Here is a 15,248-nt window from a genome sequence, read left to right on the forward strand (position 1 = left end):
CTTGATATATAATAGCAGTCCTCTCGTTACTTAAATGCGTACACTATATTGTTTCATTTGTGTCAGGGGACCCAATCATCGACACATACCAATTTTTGGCTTGTTTGGGGGTTTGAATGTCACAAAGACAAAGTGTTTAAAAAAAAAAGAAAGATGCTTTGGGAAAACCAAAGAACCTGTTTGTGCTGTGACAGTGATTGAAAAGAAGCAATAACGAAATGTGTGTTTTGAGTTTAATGCATTTTAGGTCATTTCTATTTATGGCAAATAATGGTGGAATGGAGCTCAACCTGATTTATCATTGCTGAGAGCAGCAGAGCTTAATACCCCTATAATACAACATCTGGAAAAGCAGGTGTAAAATCTGTGACACTGTTTTTTATTTTGTGACACAATGACAAATATAACATATACAGTAGAAAGCAAGAACACATTAGACAAAGATGTCGGAAAAACTGTCACAAGCCTATACCGAATTAACACAATGTATCGCTATTTTTAACAGTTTCACAGCCCCAGCTTGCATCTGCTCTATTCAGCCTTCAGCAATCTGTAAAATATTTTATTTTTGCTTGAATTTCTTCTGAATGTTTTGCAGTCAGCTGAACCACAGCTCTTTACTATATTTTATGTTGTTATTGTTTTCTCTGTGAATGTGGAATGGCAGATTCTGACTTAAATGTTAATGACAATAACAACTATATGAGTACACTCTTTTCAGACAGTAGCTCACCAGTTTTGTCAGACTAAGTGTACTACCCTGTTTCCTCAGTCTGGTAATCAAAGGTCTAGTTTTCGATTACTTGGCTGCCTCTCCTGCACCTTTGGGCTTTTTTGCTTCCTTCTAGTGTCAGACTGTCTTTCTAACTTTATGTCTGTTTTTAGGTTCTGATTCTCACGGTTTGTTAAAGCCTTATAGATATACCAGTGAGGGTTTTAGCCTGGCTCCCTGGTTCACTGGGTTCAGCAAAATAACCCTAACAAATAACTATTCTTTAAATAACAAACAGTGCATTTCCATTTGTTTTTCTACTCCTTCTAGCTTCTATGTATGGGCACATGAGCATTCAAACATGAGAGAAACAAGACTGAAAGACTGAAAACAACAAATGCATATTTTATGAATACTTTATTATTTTTTAATCAACAATTTGTTTTTGTCAGACTAGAGTTTCTGTGCTGACAAGTCACTAATCATTCAAGAGAAAGAGATAATGGTACCCTCTCATTAGTGCTAATGGTACATTTGTTTCCTGTGAAACAAGCCCCATAACTGAATGTACTTCCTTTATGTAATTGTATGTGTGTATGTGTGCAGTTTGTTTGCTCCCACATACTTAAGTTACAGCTGAAGTCTGTACTATGAAACAGGATTTCATCTTATCCAGGTAACTTCAGGATTAACCAGAGTTTTCTGTACTATGAAATGCTGTTTCACCACCTACTGACCAACCGAGTCTTCAGAAAACAACTGATTTGAGGCCTGAGGGATCCTTGAGCTCTCAGACTTCTATGCACAGATAGTAGGATGGTCTAAAGTTTTTCAACAACATCTGAAGCCTTTGTGTTTCATAAATATTATATTACTATATTGTTTTATATGCTTTAAAACATGATTTGTATGTTTTAACCTTATGCTAAAGTCTACATTTGAATTCTGATATATATATATATATATATATATATATTCATTATTCTGAGACCATTAAAGGATGCAGCTGAAAGAACAAAAAGTAAAACAAAAAAATTAAATACTAGATTACTTGTCCTAATTGTAGAGCTATTAAACTGATAAGTCTGTCAACTTACACAGTTGGCATTTTTCCCCACTTTCCTTTCTGGCTTCAAATAGGCTAGACTTTGTTAATATACTAGATCTTTTACAGTCTTCCTGTCCAAAGCACCAAAAGCATACACACATTCATGCAGCACTTCTAATACTAAACAACTGTGCAGCACTTTTCCTCTCACACACACTGCTTTGTGTGCAGAAGCTGTCATGTTTCGTCAGTATTATTTGCTTAACCTCTTGATATTTTTTCCATATTATTGCTTTATCCTCATTTCCAAAAACCAGGAACTCTGCTGCCAGAATACTTATCCATCTATGTTTTTGAGATGCTGCCAGTGCCACAAAGAGAGGAAACCTGAGTTAATAACCAGCTTTGTGTGACCACTTATTCTGATTGCTGGTGTTAAGGTAAGTGAATCCAGGTAAAAGAAAGACACTCTAGGCATGTTGAAATCGCTTCATAGTACCAAACCCTGGTATCAAACTTAGCCACAGAAGCTGCTGCTACATAAACATGGTGCAAAGGACAATACAAAGCTTTTATAGGACATTTATATCTCACAATGCTGGATTATGTATTGTTGGAAATTGATTTTGCTCAAAATATGGAAACAAACAAAAGAAATTGTGGTTGCTTACTGCAATATAATGCGTATATTAATAACAAGTGGGGTTTTTTTTAATAACAGGGCTATCACCAATAGAAATATACTGTGAATGTGTGAGACAAAGTGTCAAATCTCACCTCCATATCCTCCTTCACCTGTTCCTGTTGGTCACGAAGCTCTCCAAAGGCATCAATTATCAAGCCTAAGAGCAACATCATGAGCTTTTTCAGTACATGTTGATGCATGATAAATTCTTTATTTCCAGTTAATTTTAAGTTGCAAAACAAATTCACCGTGTGTGTGTGTTTGTGTGCGTGTGTGTGTCTTACCCTGGATAATGGCCAGGAGGATGACAATGACAAAGAAGAAAAACGTAATATCAAAGACAATCCGTTCCACCTCAAACTCATCTCCAGCAGGATCCTCGATCTCATCGCCAATTCCACCGCCTGCACGCACTCCCACATACATGTGGAACATGTAACACTAAAATAAATAAATAAATATTCTGTATGAGGATCAGAGCACTTCTCCCTCAATTTATTCCTCCCTTTAACTTTGCTAGTGGTGTGAAGTATTGAAGAATACTTGTTAATATTGAAGCTCAATAAAGAATTTATTCTCTGCATTTTCATCCCTCTATTCATGTTTGTTGCTATTGGGGAGAAAAAATATTAAACTGCCATTACTTCTACATTTTTAAACAATAGTGCAAGTTTTGTTTCTCATCAATCTTCTCAGACATGTATTCCCCTTCGGGGAGTATAAGGCAAGACAGATTAACATTCAAGTTGTCTAGCAAGGGCTACACTGTGCTTTAACTGCCAAGGACAATATTTTCCACAAGGAATTTGAACAAAATCTAAATATCAAAGATTTTTCCATACAAGTCTTCTGCTTTGGATTCATACGCTTTCATTGTACTCGTCTTTAAAATGGTACGGCAATGACTGTAGAGTGATTGATACAACAGCACGGTGAGTGAGACTGAGGGTTTACCGTAATATCCCTCACCTCCTATATTAACAGGGCTTCATTCAAATGCTTTTACTTCCCATCCGCCTGCATATGTGAGTGACAGTGGAGTCCATATTAGAATAGAGCAGGCAGTGGGGTGTTAATATTTTGAGTGGCCAAACAAAGGGCTGTGCTGAGGCTTCGGGGGCTGTTTTCTCTCAAAGTGTCCATCATTTTATAGAAAAAAAAACTTGATGGAATAAGACATGAGGCTGTTTTCATTTGAACAATAGGGATCCCTGTCAGAACCTTCCTCTACCTCTCTCACTGTGCAGGTAGAAAAGGAGGTGGGTGGCTGTGTTTGCATTATAAAGATAAGCACAAAAAGATAGCGACGGTGATAAGAGGCAGATATATGTGGAGGGAGAGTGTGTGTCAATATGCACATTAAACTCACAGTAAGCATGTCATTGCACTTCATGTCTTGGATGTCCTTGTCATCACTTTTGTTGTAGAACTTTCTGAAGAAGTTGAAGGCTACAACGGTGTAGAGGTACACCACAACAGCCAAGAGGCCCACGGTAAGGATCAACTGACAAGCACACATACATAATTAGAAAATGACAGACAGAGGCAGACGGGCTTTAATACACTACTTCTTCTTTAATACACAACTCAATATAACCTCACAAGGTGAAAGCAAACATCGGATGCATTGTAGCTGCACCCATGAACACACATGGAAACTGATGGAGAGAGAATTAAAGACAGATCCACGCAGATATGCAAATGCACAAACACACACCTGTTTGCCATTATGTGTGACAGAGGAGAGGATGGTACGAAGTGTCTTGAAACCCATAGCGATATCCAAAAGGTGGGCAGCAAAGAAGAAATTGTTATAATGTCCCAGAAACGACATGGTCATGTACCATGCCAAGTACAAGAAGGACTGTAAGTGCACACACGAGCACAACCAAACATAAGAAACACAACCAATATAGATTACAAGGACAGATAAAGAGACAAATGTGTATTTTAGATAAGTCGAATAAAAAGGATATTAACATCTCCTCCTCTGCTGTACGCCCAATTTTATCAAAACAAATCGTAGCGTGGTAGAATGACAGATTAACAAAAGAGGAATAGGCCATAAAATATCGGATACGTTTTACAACCACTGCCTGGTAACATTAACCAAATAGTTAACATAAATTGCAGGCTGTAACACCTTTTCTTTGGCTTATAACCAAACTGAGCAAAAGTCATAAACTATTAGATGCAATCCAACTTACATTGTCAGTGAAAACTACACCTAGTTTCCAGACCTGATACTTCATGTCAATGGAGTTGCATCTGAAAAAAAATATGATATGATTAATTAATAAAAAAAATAATTGATAGACAATAACAAGAACAATTAAACAAGGTCAAAATGTTAGTGATTTAGATCAGAGCCTTGACCTACTGTGTTTTTATATTTTTAAAAACACAGTCTCAGTTATGGGGCTTTTTCTTAGAATATTATGTTCTTCCTCAAGTACAGCATAATGTTCTAGGACCTTTTTTTACCTGTTACATAACATATACACACAGACACAGACACACACGCACACAATGTTCGCAGAACCATTATTAAAAATGCCACGGGCTATTAATAATCATTATCCTGAAATGTTATTTTACTAACAAGGCCCACACAAGAGCCAAACATAACAGTAAATAAACCCAGACTGTTAATGTATTTCACCAGAGACCCATTTTGTAGTCCAATTCACTTCCACAGTAAAATGCATTAGAAAATGGGCTGTATCGATTTCATATTTAAATTTTTCTATGTCATTCCCAGACAGCCTGTATACTAGCTATCCTCCAGATAAGTAGCTGCATTATTGCGATCACTGCAAGCTTCTTTGTGTACAGCTGCCTACCTAATCCATATTATGGAGGCCTGTCAGGAAAGAATTATTTGTATTTATTAAAATGCATATACAATATAGAAAATGAGACTGTGTTCTTGCATGCATTAAACCTTTCTATAGCAATGTCATAAATAACGAAAAACTACACCATAATTTTGTCTGAAATTACACGCAGAGCTACATAAATGACACATTGGACCTCAGATGTTTCCCATGAATCTTTTTAAGAATGCACAATTGCAAACTCTACTCACAGAGCACTCCAGGCAGCATCTCTCTTGAGCCTCTTCTTTGTTTTTGTTTCAGAATTAAGGTCTAAAGCAGCCTTGTCCAGACCTAGGAGTTCACTTATCTTCTCGCAGCCATAAAAGTCACCGTACTTATCCATCACCTGAACAGGGAAGAAGACATGTTTGCATCGTGACTCAAGCAATGTGTTCTTCAGTGTATCGTCACATGAATTACACAAGACAATGATAAATGGTATTTGGAGTAATACTGAATTCTGCATAGTCTAAGTGTAACGAAACAAAGATTGTCAGACACTTGTGTTGCAAATGTTTTGGGGGTGTTTTTGTTTAGTTTTGCTTGTTTGGACAGTTGTGTGAATGACTGGCACAAACACTGGTTTTAAAGTAATCAACACATTTGTGTTGATGCAGACTTTACCATTTACCTTCCTGATAGAATGCACAGGCGTTGCATCTTGGTTTAAAAATATTGACTTAGGCTCATGACAAATACATGAGTTTCAACTTTATGTGACTGAATCTATTAAAATAAGAGCCAAGCTTTATTATAAAGCCCATTTGCCATTACAAACCCAGGCACTCTGAAGTCTGGCAAGCAATATCACAAACCTTCTAACCATCTATTTTACTGCAAGTTCTTAAAATGATGCAATCAAGGGTATTAAATGCAATGTGGGAGTGCCAGGTGTATTTTATGTAGACCAACTGTCCATGAAGTGGCAAAAAGCCAAAACCAAAGTCAAAGTGCTTTAATGAAATTCAAAGTCAAAACACTACTTTCCAGTCCTGACATTTTCTTCTTTAAATGAAGGTGTTTGTGCAAAAATTACTTAATAAATTATTAATTACGCCTTACAACCAGGTGCCTATCATAAAACTTGCAGTGTATAGGCAAGGGCCACATTGCAGTGCAGAACAATTTAACAAAAAGCAAGCTTTAGTAGCAGACTACATAGTCCAAAAATGCATACTTCAATAGGTAAACAAAAATTACAAGGAGCTCACTGAGAGTAGCAGAGAGAGAACGACTCAACAAGGACAAAATGGAACACATTTCTATGCTGTATATACACAGAAGACTGACTACTCCCGAGAGAAGAGTGAAAACAATCAGGGAGTCAGGGGAAGACAGACAGGAAGCAAAACTAGCACACAACCCTCAAAGGATAAACTCAAAACCAAATAAAACACAAATCAAAAACAGCAGTAACACTAGAACAGCACAGAAATCATGACAAGAACCAGAACTCAGGAATGTCAAACAAGAATCAGAAGAACTAAGCCACTAAGTTTAACCTAATAGGATGATATTGAAACCATGATATGAAACCAAGACCCAAGCGAATAAGTATTAGAATATCAGTAATGCCTAACAGAAATCCAAACATTAAACTACAACTTAACAAAACCCGAGAGCCACAGCAGTCGCTGTGAGAACCCGTCATATCTATTTTTTTGTTCAAATATACACTGCCAGGAAAATGCAATATACAGTACTGCTGTGAAATAAAATCAATACTTCCAAATATCCCTTCAGAAGCTGATGAGTACTACCATAAATACTAGCTGGATGTGTCTATGAAACCATATCACCAAAACAAAATGGCAAACCTATACTCATTCAAGTGTAAAGCACAAGTGATACAGTGAAATAAAGTTGTTGCTAACACTGTTCCTAACAAATCACTTCAAATGAGAGGGGAACAGCAGCATGTTCCAAACACTGAAGACTTTAAATATTTAAATAACTGCTTCCCCTGATAAAATGATCAGTGAATGTAGTTTGATGCAGCACACAAGGCCAGATTTAATAAGTCATCCGCATAAAGTGAGGCTGCAATCGCAAGAATGTGCCAATAAGAGTGGAGCAAATTAGCAGCGCCAAAATAACACAGTACATTAATAAAGTGTACACATCTGTTTCTATTGAAATTACTGTTACTGCCGCACATGCATGAATGTGTGGGGTCTTTTTTCCTGCGTGCTACAGGCATTTACTCAAATCAAATAAAGCCATCTGACTCTAATCTGCCTGTACAAAAAACAAATACTGTATTCAAAATGTTGATCTGCATTCATTGACACCTTAACAACATTAAGACTTAGACACAAGTCTAACATGTGTGAGATCTGATGGTAGTGCTGCAGAGATCCGTGTGGATACTTTTGAGCAAAGATAGGTTTTCAATAATATTTCTGTGTATAAATGTGACTAAAAACCAAACACAGCAAAATGAAATACTCGCTATAAAACTCGACTTTGCTGCTGATAATACATCTATGGCTTGCAGGCCTCTTGAACTAGGCAACTAATCCTTCTCCTCCTCCTTACACTCTACATTCAGTTCTGCTCCGCTACCAAAAAAAGAAAAAGCAGAAGCACCAGAAAAATATGGGACACTGGTCATTCAGGGTAAGTACCTGCAAACCTTAGTAAATCACATTTGGATGATTGATTTAGATACTGTCCTCCCTAAATTCTGCACTCAGAAAGGGAAAATCCTAAGGCCAGCCAAGAAAGTAATGTGTATGTGTCTCTTTAGTAAATCTCAAAAGTAGTTATTTTAATCCCAAAGGAGGTAATCCCAAACCCTTAGTAAAGCCCCCAGTAGCTTTCCTACCAGTGCATTACAAGTTGAATTTCTATGAGTCACATTAAGTGTTCCTAAATTGGGGGGGAAAGACCAAAAAGGGCTTTCTTAAAGCAGACAATGACAATGATCTCCTTTTTTAAACTACAGAGACATAATCAATGAGAAGGCTGAAGGTGTTGCACTGTCTATTGAGGCAAGAAAATCATTTTGGTATTTTACAGGGAAATAATGACACCTGTGATGAAACGGTAAATGTCATTATGTTTCTTAATGCAATGTAACTACATGGAATATGCACATAATTATATAAATGCATAAGCACTTTTAGACCAGACCTTACCTTTCTCTTCACAAATTTATCCCAGTAATTGCTTGGAAATGATCTGAAAACATAAAGAGTAAGAGACTCATTCATATGGGAGGAACAGAAACTGTAACGTTTACTGAAGCAACATTGAGTGAAAAATTTCAGCCTGCCACTTCAATATGTATACACTCACCAGCCACCTCATTAGTTACACCTTGCTAGAAACATGTTAGGCCCTATTCTGCCTTCAGAACTGCTTTAATTTACAGGTGCTGGAAACATTCCCTAGAGATTGTGGACTATATTGACAGCACAGGGTCATGCAGTTCCTACAGATTTGTCAGCTGCACATGCATGATGCAAATCTTTCATTCCACCATATCCCAGAGGTATCCTATTGGATTGGCATTTGGTGACCATGGAGGCCATTTGAGTACAGTGAACTCATTGCCATGTTCAAGACACCAGCTGGAGATGTTAACTTTGTGACATTGTACATTATCGAGCTGGAAGCAGCCATCAGAAGATGGGCACACTGTGGTCATAAAGGGATAGATATGGTCAACAACAACACTAAGGTAGGCTGTGGTGTGGAAATTATAATGTTGATAATAAGGGCCCCAAAGGGTGCCAGCAAAATTACAGTCACAGCATTACACCATCAGCAACCAGAACCCTTGATACAAGGTCGGATGCAGCTATGCTTTTATGTTGTTTACACCAAATTCTGACCCCACCATTCAGATCTAGCAGCAGAAATCAAGACTCATCGCACCGGCCGACATATTTCCAATCTCCTATCGTCTAATTTGGTGAGCCTCTGTTTATTGTATCCTCAGTTTCCTGTTTTTAGCTGATAAAAGTGTCACCCAGTGTGGTCTGCTACTCTAGCCCATCTGCTTCAAGGTTTGACATATTGTGCTTTCAGACATGATACTGAGTAGTTATTTGAGTTATTGTTGCCTTCCTATCAGCTCAAAGCAGTGTGGGCATATTCCCCTGACCTTAGACATCAACATGGCATTTTCACCCAAAGATCTGTCGCTCACTGGATATTTGCCCTTTTCTCTGTAAACCCCAGTTGGAAAATCCCAGTAGATTAGCAGTTTTCTGAAATACTCAGACTAGTCCACCAAAAACAAGGCCACTTAAATCACCTTTGTCCCTCATTCTGGTGCTCAGTTTGAAATTCACCAAGTCGTATTGATCATGTCCTCATGGCTGTTGCCATGTGATTGGCTGATTTGATATTTGGCTTAAAGCCAAGTCAGTCAAGCCTACGTAATGAAAAGTCCAGCAAGTACTAGGTGTCAGTAGCAGGTTTCTTAGATTTGAAGTACAAAACAGGCTGTTATTTGATTTTTCCATTACTTTATGAATAAAAATGATATTAAAACACAAGTCATGAACATACGGGGTGTTAATTGCCAGTCGGTCCCATTGGCCTTTGATGTCTTCCTCAGGAGGCTGTTTTGTCACATAGAGTCCATCAAACTCCAGCCTTCGTGCCACTTCCTTCTCACGTTTGAAGATTACTAATGGTACCTTTCAATCAAACGCACTACAATAGTCACTATATTCTTTGAATAAGTACACCAGTAATACACTAACAAAACATTCAAGTTAATAATTTACTTCATGGCTCTTGACAGGTAAAAAGTGATTATATAAAGTGAAAGAAGTTCTTAAACTGGTATACCTTGAGGCAGTAATAACCAATAATACAACAGAAGGAGATGATTGTGTGTGCTACAGCCAGGAAATTGAGAGAGGGCTCCATGTATCCACTGTTTTCTTCAAGTACAAAATACACTCTGCCCTCACTGTTGTTGTCAGCATCAGAGTTCAGTTCTTCACCGTAAACAGATGTGGTCATTCCTTCCTCTTCTTTCAGGGTAGGAAACGGTGTTACCTTGGGTAGACAGTAGACCAAATATATAATACTTAAGACAAAGTTGACTTTTTTTGACAAAATATTAAAAACCATCTTTTTTAATATAAGAAATTCAATGTTGTTAAAGTAAAGCATCGACCGAGACTACCCAGTTTGACTCCCTGGGCTTCACAGCATGAAGTAGCAAATAATGGGCAAAAAAAATATGGACAAAACACACAACAGCACAAAATACTTGTCTCATTAGCACATTCCCACCTTGTAGAACAGAAGGACGAAATTGATTGCAAAGGTGATAAAAAGAGCCAGCAAGCGCAGATTATAAAAGTTCCTTGCAAAATAGTTCTGGAAAAAAGAAACAGAAAAAAATCTGAGGTGTGTGGCCTTTATATTTATGTGACTGTGGAGGAAAACTGACGTGGGTGTAAGGATGCATCCTTATCTACATTGTACTCATACATTCACAGCCATGTGTGTCTCTGTGTGTGCATATTACCAGCAGGCTCTTGTTATGAGTGCCAATTGTCTCCCAAAGGGCAGATTGTTGGCTCTGTGGTTCTTTTAACTTATTTGAGAATCTCTTGGCTCTCCCCCTTGCCTTTGCTTTCTCATTTCCAATTTTCTTCTCAGACTTCTCTCTGCAAATAATCCATACGCAAACAGAGGGAAAGTCAAACAACCTTACTTTGACCAATATCTGGGATGATGAAAGCAGAATTTTGCCTGTGAAGATTTCAAACTTTTGATGTTAAATGTGATCTTAACCTTTGCTTTAAGCCCACATGAAAAGTCAGTGGTTTTTATATTTGAATGGCAGTGGCTCAACAGTGTAGTGGTCAGCATGTTTGCATAAGACCCAAGATTTTAGACCAGAGGGACACACAAATTCAGCCTCAGGGAATCAAATCAAATAAAACATGCAGGTCCATCTGTTGTTGTAACCCCTTGAGAGTTAAGGGAGCAGCCAGAAGGAGCAGCCTGTCATTTAGCAAAATATTTTTTATTGGTTTTAAACACACATTTTAGCGACTGTAACACTTAAAGTGTTATTGAGAAGTTAAAGAAAATCCCTCTTTGAGAACCAAATAAGAAAGCATGCAAGAGACTCACTCTGTGTTCATTTTTGTGTCTTCATTTTTATCCTCTGTGGTTGTGTGATCCTTAATTTGCTGCTTGTAAAATTCATTAAGAATCAAAGTTTAATATGAAGCTCAAACAGTATCAAAGTATTACAAATCAATGAAGCTTAGGACAAGTCCACACAGATGAAAAACCTTGGGAAAAATAAAATGTACTGAGCCACGAACATTAAATAAAACATTCTGAATGTAATTTTCATACCGTTATCTGATGCTTCTCAAAATCAGAGGAAGCACTGGTCCTGGAACTTGTGCTGAACAGGTCATCCAGACTGGCAGTGAGGTCTTGTGCTACAAGTTTGTATCGACCTTCCTCTTTCTTTAGTTTGAGGCCAAAAATGCTTGACAGTACATCCACCTCTCTGGGGGAGGTCACAGCTCCCATCTGCCCAATCTCCCTCAATTCTCTGTGGGACGAAAAACTGGCAGAGTACCTCCTCGGCTGATCCACACCACTTGGCACCTCTGTGACCTCATCAAGAGTTGGTTCAAGGATACCGCCAAGCAAGTCAGATATCCTAATCCTTTTGGCTCCCTCTATGAGCCCACCACTCACAAAAGCAATATACAGCACGTATAAGATGCTGTGAAATAAAACATAAATGGACCGTACCTGAGCCATACAAATGAATCGGACGAATAGAGCAGCCGACATGAGGATATCCTTCAGGGTCATCTTCATCAGTGTCTTTAGGTTTGTCAGAGAAAGTAGAGTTGAGAGAAATAGCCACCAATGAATCATGAAAAACATTCCCTGATTGCCCAGGCGTCGTTTATCCTCGACTTGTTTCCCAGTATTTCTTTCTCCGGTGTTAGAGCCAGATATCTGAGCTGCAAGCTGCATCTCAAAAATGGTGTCCTCACAGAAATTGACAAACATTTCCATTTTCTCTCTCTCTGCACCCTCGTTGACAACATCAAAAATGAACTGCCTCTTCGACTCTTTAACCTGTGGCTTCTCCCACTGTGTACGGCTATATTCGCTGATCTCAAAGTAGACGCGTTCGAAGCGCTTCCCACTGCCGAGGATCTCTATGCGTCCTAGACTGGGCTGAAAGTAAGTCAAAACACTTTCTGCCAGTTCCAAGAATGTCTTTAGTCTTGAATCGTTGGGCATGTGTTCTGACAAGTTGGTGAGGAGAACGGTGATGCTGAAGCCAATGTCTTTTGCTGGCTCATGGAAGCGATCCACAAAGGCCTCATAGTTCACAATTTCACCATCATTAGTCTCCATGCATGAAAGCAAGAAGTGGATCTCAGCCTGCGAGAGATGCTTGCAGTTTTCCATGGCTTTCTGGAAGTCCTTCCTGGATATGCTTCCCTGACGATCAGGATCATGTTCTCTGAAGGCTTCTGAGGAGGTGAGGTCTTTAAGTTTGAGGAACATGTCAAAAAACTTGAGAATCATTTCCACATTGCCTGACGATTCCACCAACATATCCACCATTTGCTTTCCAGTAGTTCCATTGACAACATTACCTGCATGAGGCACAGGAATGTCCTTACTTAATGATAAATGGTAACTTATTACTATCACAAACTGCAAAACAACAGAAGATATTTACCTTCTAACATGGAAAGCAAAAACACAACCATATCTTTCTGTAAATCCATGAGCTCCTTTAGAAGCTCTATTTGCCTTGAATCCTGTATGTGCAGAAAATATATTCATAGTTAAATTTTCATAAGTTGTACTACTGATTTCACATATTACACTGTGCACGAGTGGGCACATTATCAGAGGACAGTTTTATATTAAAAATAAATCTGAACTAAAAATGATGACTGCGGGGGTAGAAACCCTGCAGTACATGATCACCTAGAGCATTGTCAATTTTATGTCTTCTGAATTTTAAATGGAAACATGCATGGTCACTGTGAGTGGATTAATACACTGTACCTGAGAGAGCTTCATCTGCAGGTGCGCAAAGACATGGAGGAATCCCACAACAGCGTCCCAAAGACGGCTATGAGCTAGACTCTGCTGGTTCCCAGTACACGGACCCTGCATGCACACTCTGATAATATGAGCTGCTAGTAAAAGCAAAGTGAACTTATAGAGAAATAGACAGCTCTTTGCAGAAGCCCCCGGCTTGTGGATTTATGTAGAGTGTCTAGATTTAGACACTTTACATCTTACCCATCACAGAGTGCTATTACGAAGCAGTTTGATTGGTCCTAAATTAATTCTGCAGCATGACAAGAATTTGAAATATACAACCCCAAATTAACAGACTGCTGGGATCCTTAATTAAACATTTTAAAGACTACATTGTGGAACAAGTTCAAGTTTAATGAAGGCTACAGAGCTGGGCAATAAAATCACTATGGAATGTAATGGAAACAGACTTACCTGTATGTACTCAGTGAGAGTGTTGAAGACCTGTTTGGCCACTTCAATGGCCTTGGAGAAGTTGTGTTGACCTTGTGCATCAATCGCATCCTTACCTGAGTAGTACCAGTAGAAGTCACTGATGGACTCCTACAGTGTAGCAGAGGAAAATGTTTGTATTTCATGAGCACAACTAAAACGTTCTTTTAGAGACAAAACTATTGAAAAAGACAAAGAACAAATCCAATTCTACTATTGCACTCCAGCTAATTTAACTTTGCCTTATCTTTGGACACATCTACTTGAAATTAAATCAATCAATCACTAAAACATTAGGCTCCACAAATGTGCCTTAAATGAAACACCAATACACAGCATTACAAATGAAAACTCATCACAGCGTGCCTACCTGTATCCTTAGTAAATAGTCTACAGTGGATATAATGATGTTGACAGTGGTGTTGTTGCCTGTTTGTGTTCTCAAGTAATTCTGGAAATCTAACACATAAGCAAAATATTATTAAAGTGGACAAATTGTTAAAAGTGAGCTTTGCATACATTAGGATTGGACAATATATATGTAGTACACAGCTGTTATAAGTCGCTGTTAAACTACAGTAATTTCCATCTATGTTTCTTCAATATATCAATATATTTTTGTGAACTCTTTGACAGAATGTAACTGGATACAGCAGAAAGCAATTAACCTGAGTTGTGTCCTTCACAGAGCAGCTGAAGGAAACGGAACAGGTCACAGGTTAGGTCTTTGTCAGGCATCACCTTTTCTCCTGGGAAAAAGATGGACAGAAAAAGGTGAGGGGAAAAAAAAAAAGCAGAGGTCTAAGGTTCATAAACCGAGTAAGAGAATGTTCAAAGAATGAAGAGAACAGAAAATTAGGCCACTTTTGACTGTAAATTCAGAGTATGTTCAAGGCCATCGATCTCACAGCTGGCTCTTCTGCTGTGACATGGATTAATAGTAATAGATTTTTTTTTGCCTATTTGAATACAGTACCTGAGCTCTCGTCCGTGGCCATGCCTAATCCCTCTGCTTTGTTCTGCCTCTCAAAGGCATTCAGATCCAAAACACTGAACAGAAGAAAAGCACTTGTACTCTTGCCTTTTTTATTTTAAATTAAATCAATCAATCAGTATTTGAAACCTGCCAGCCTTTATAACATTTGACTTGATATCTAATTTTTCTACATTTACTCACCTGCATGACTGCATGAGCCCAGCCATGCTCTGAAAGAAGCCCACATCTCGCTTCTCTTTTAGATAATCCAGCATTTTCTATCAGACAAAAGCATCAAAGACAAGGTCTGATAAATGGACGATCTGATTTGAAACAGGGATAATTAGATTTATTACTGTGAGCATTGCTGCAGTAAGATGACAAAATTTGAAAAGGCTATGTTCTAATAAGGACAAATAATGACACGAGGGCACTTA

The 15,248-nt window shown here is 38.3% G+C and overlaps 1 protein-coding gene across 3 annotated transcripts in view; it reads right to left on the reverse strand.

Annotated features, from left to right (window-relative positions):
* ryr2b (ryanodine receptor 2b (cardiac)) overlaps positions 1 to 15,248 on the reverse strand; it is an 86,060-nt gene that overhangs the window by 6,718 nt on the left and 64,094 nt on the right. For 2 of the 3 annotated variants that reach the window (XM_080868749.1, XM_080868747.1), the window contains 20 exons: positions 15,013 to 15,089; positions 14,812 to 14,885; positions 14,504 to 14,584; positions 14,206 to 14,294; positions 13,818 to 13,946; positions 13,365 to 13,469; positions 13,030 to 13,111; positions 11,667 to 12,943; positions 11,436 to 11,497; positions 10,822 to 10,963; positions 10,584 to 10,670; positions 10,131 to 10,343; positions 9,846 to 9,976; positions 8,465 to 8,507; positions 5,534 to 5,670; positions 4,653 to 4,713; positions 4,163 to 4,309; positions 3,815 to 3,949; positions 2,730 to 2,886; positions 2,538 to 2,602 (listed from right to left, as the gene is read on the reverse strand). In XM_080868749.1, coding sequence (XP_080724875.1) covers positions 2,538 to 2,602; positions 2,730 to 2,886; positions 3,815 to 3,949; positions 4,163 to 4,309; positions 4,653 to 4,713; positions 5,534 to 5,670; positions 8,465 to 8,507; positions 9,846 to 9,976; positions 10,131 to 10,343; positions 10,584 to 10,670; positions 10,822 to 10,963; positions 11,436 to 11,497; positions 11,667 to 12,943; positions 13,030 to 13,111; positions 13,365 to 13,469; positions 13,818 to 13,946; positions 14,206 to 14,294; positions 14,504 to 14,584; positions 14,812 to 14,885; positions 15,013 to 15,089 — 3,294 coding nt within the window. The remainder of the gene's footprint in view (positions 1 to 2,537; positions 2,603 to 2,729; positions 2,887 to 3,814; positions 3,950 to 4,162; positions 4,310 to 4,652; positions 4,714 to 5,533; positions 5,671 to 8,464; positions 8,508 to 9,845; positions 9,977 to 10,130; positions 10,344 to 10,583; positions 10,671 to 10,821; positions 10,964 to 11,435; positions 11,498 to 11,666; positions 12,944 to 13,029; positions 13,112 to 13,364; positions 13,470 to 13,817; positions 13,947 to 14,205; positions 14,295 to 14,503; positions 14,585 to 14,811; positions 14,886 to 15,012; positions 15,090 to 15,248) is intronic. The other variant, XM_080868748.1, reaches the window with a different exon arrangement.

This window comes from Rhamphochromis sp. 'chilingali' (genome assembly GCF_963969265.1).
Source record: "Rhamphochromis sp. 'chilingali' genome assembly, chromosome: 20".
Classification (NCBI taxonomy): domain Eukaryota; kingdom Metazoa; phylum Chordata; class Actinopteri; order Cichliformes; family Cichlidae; genus Rhamphochromis; species Rhamphochromis sp. 'chilingali'.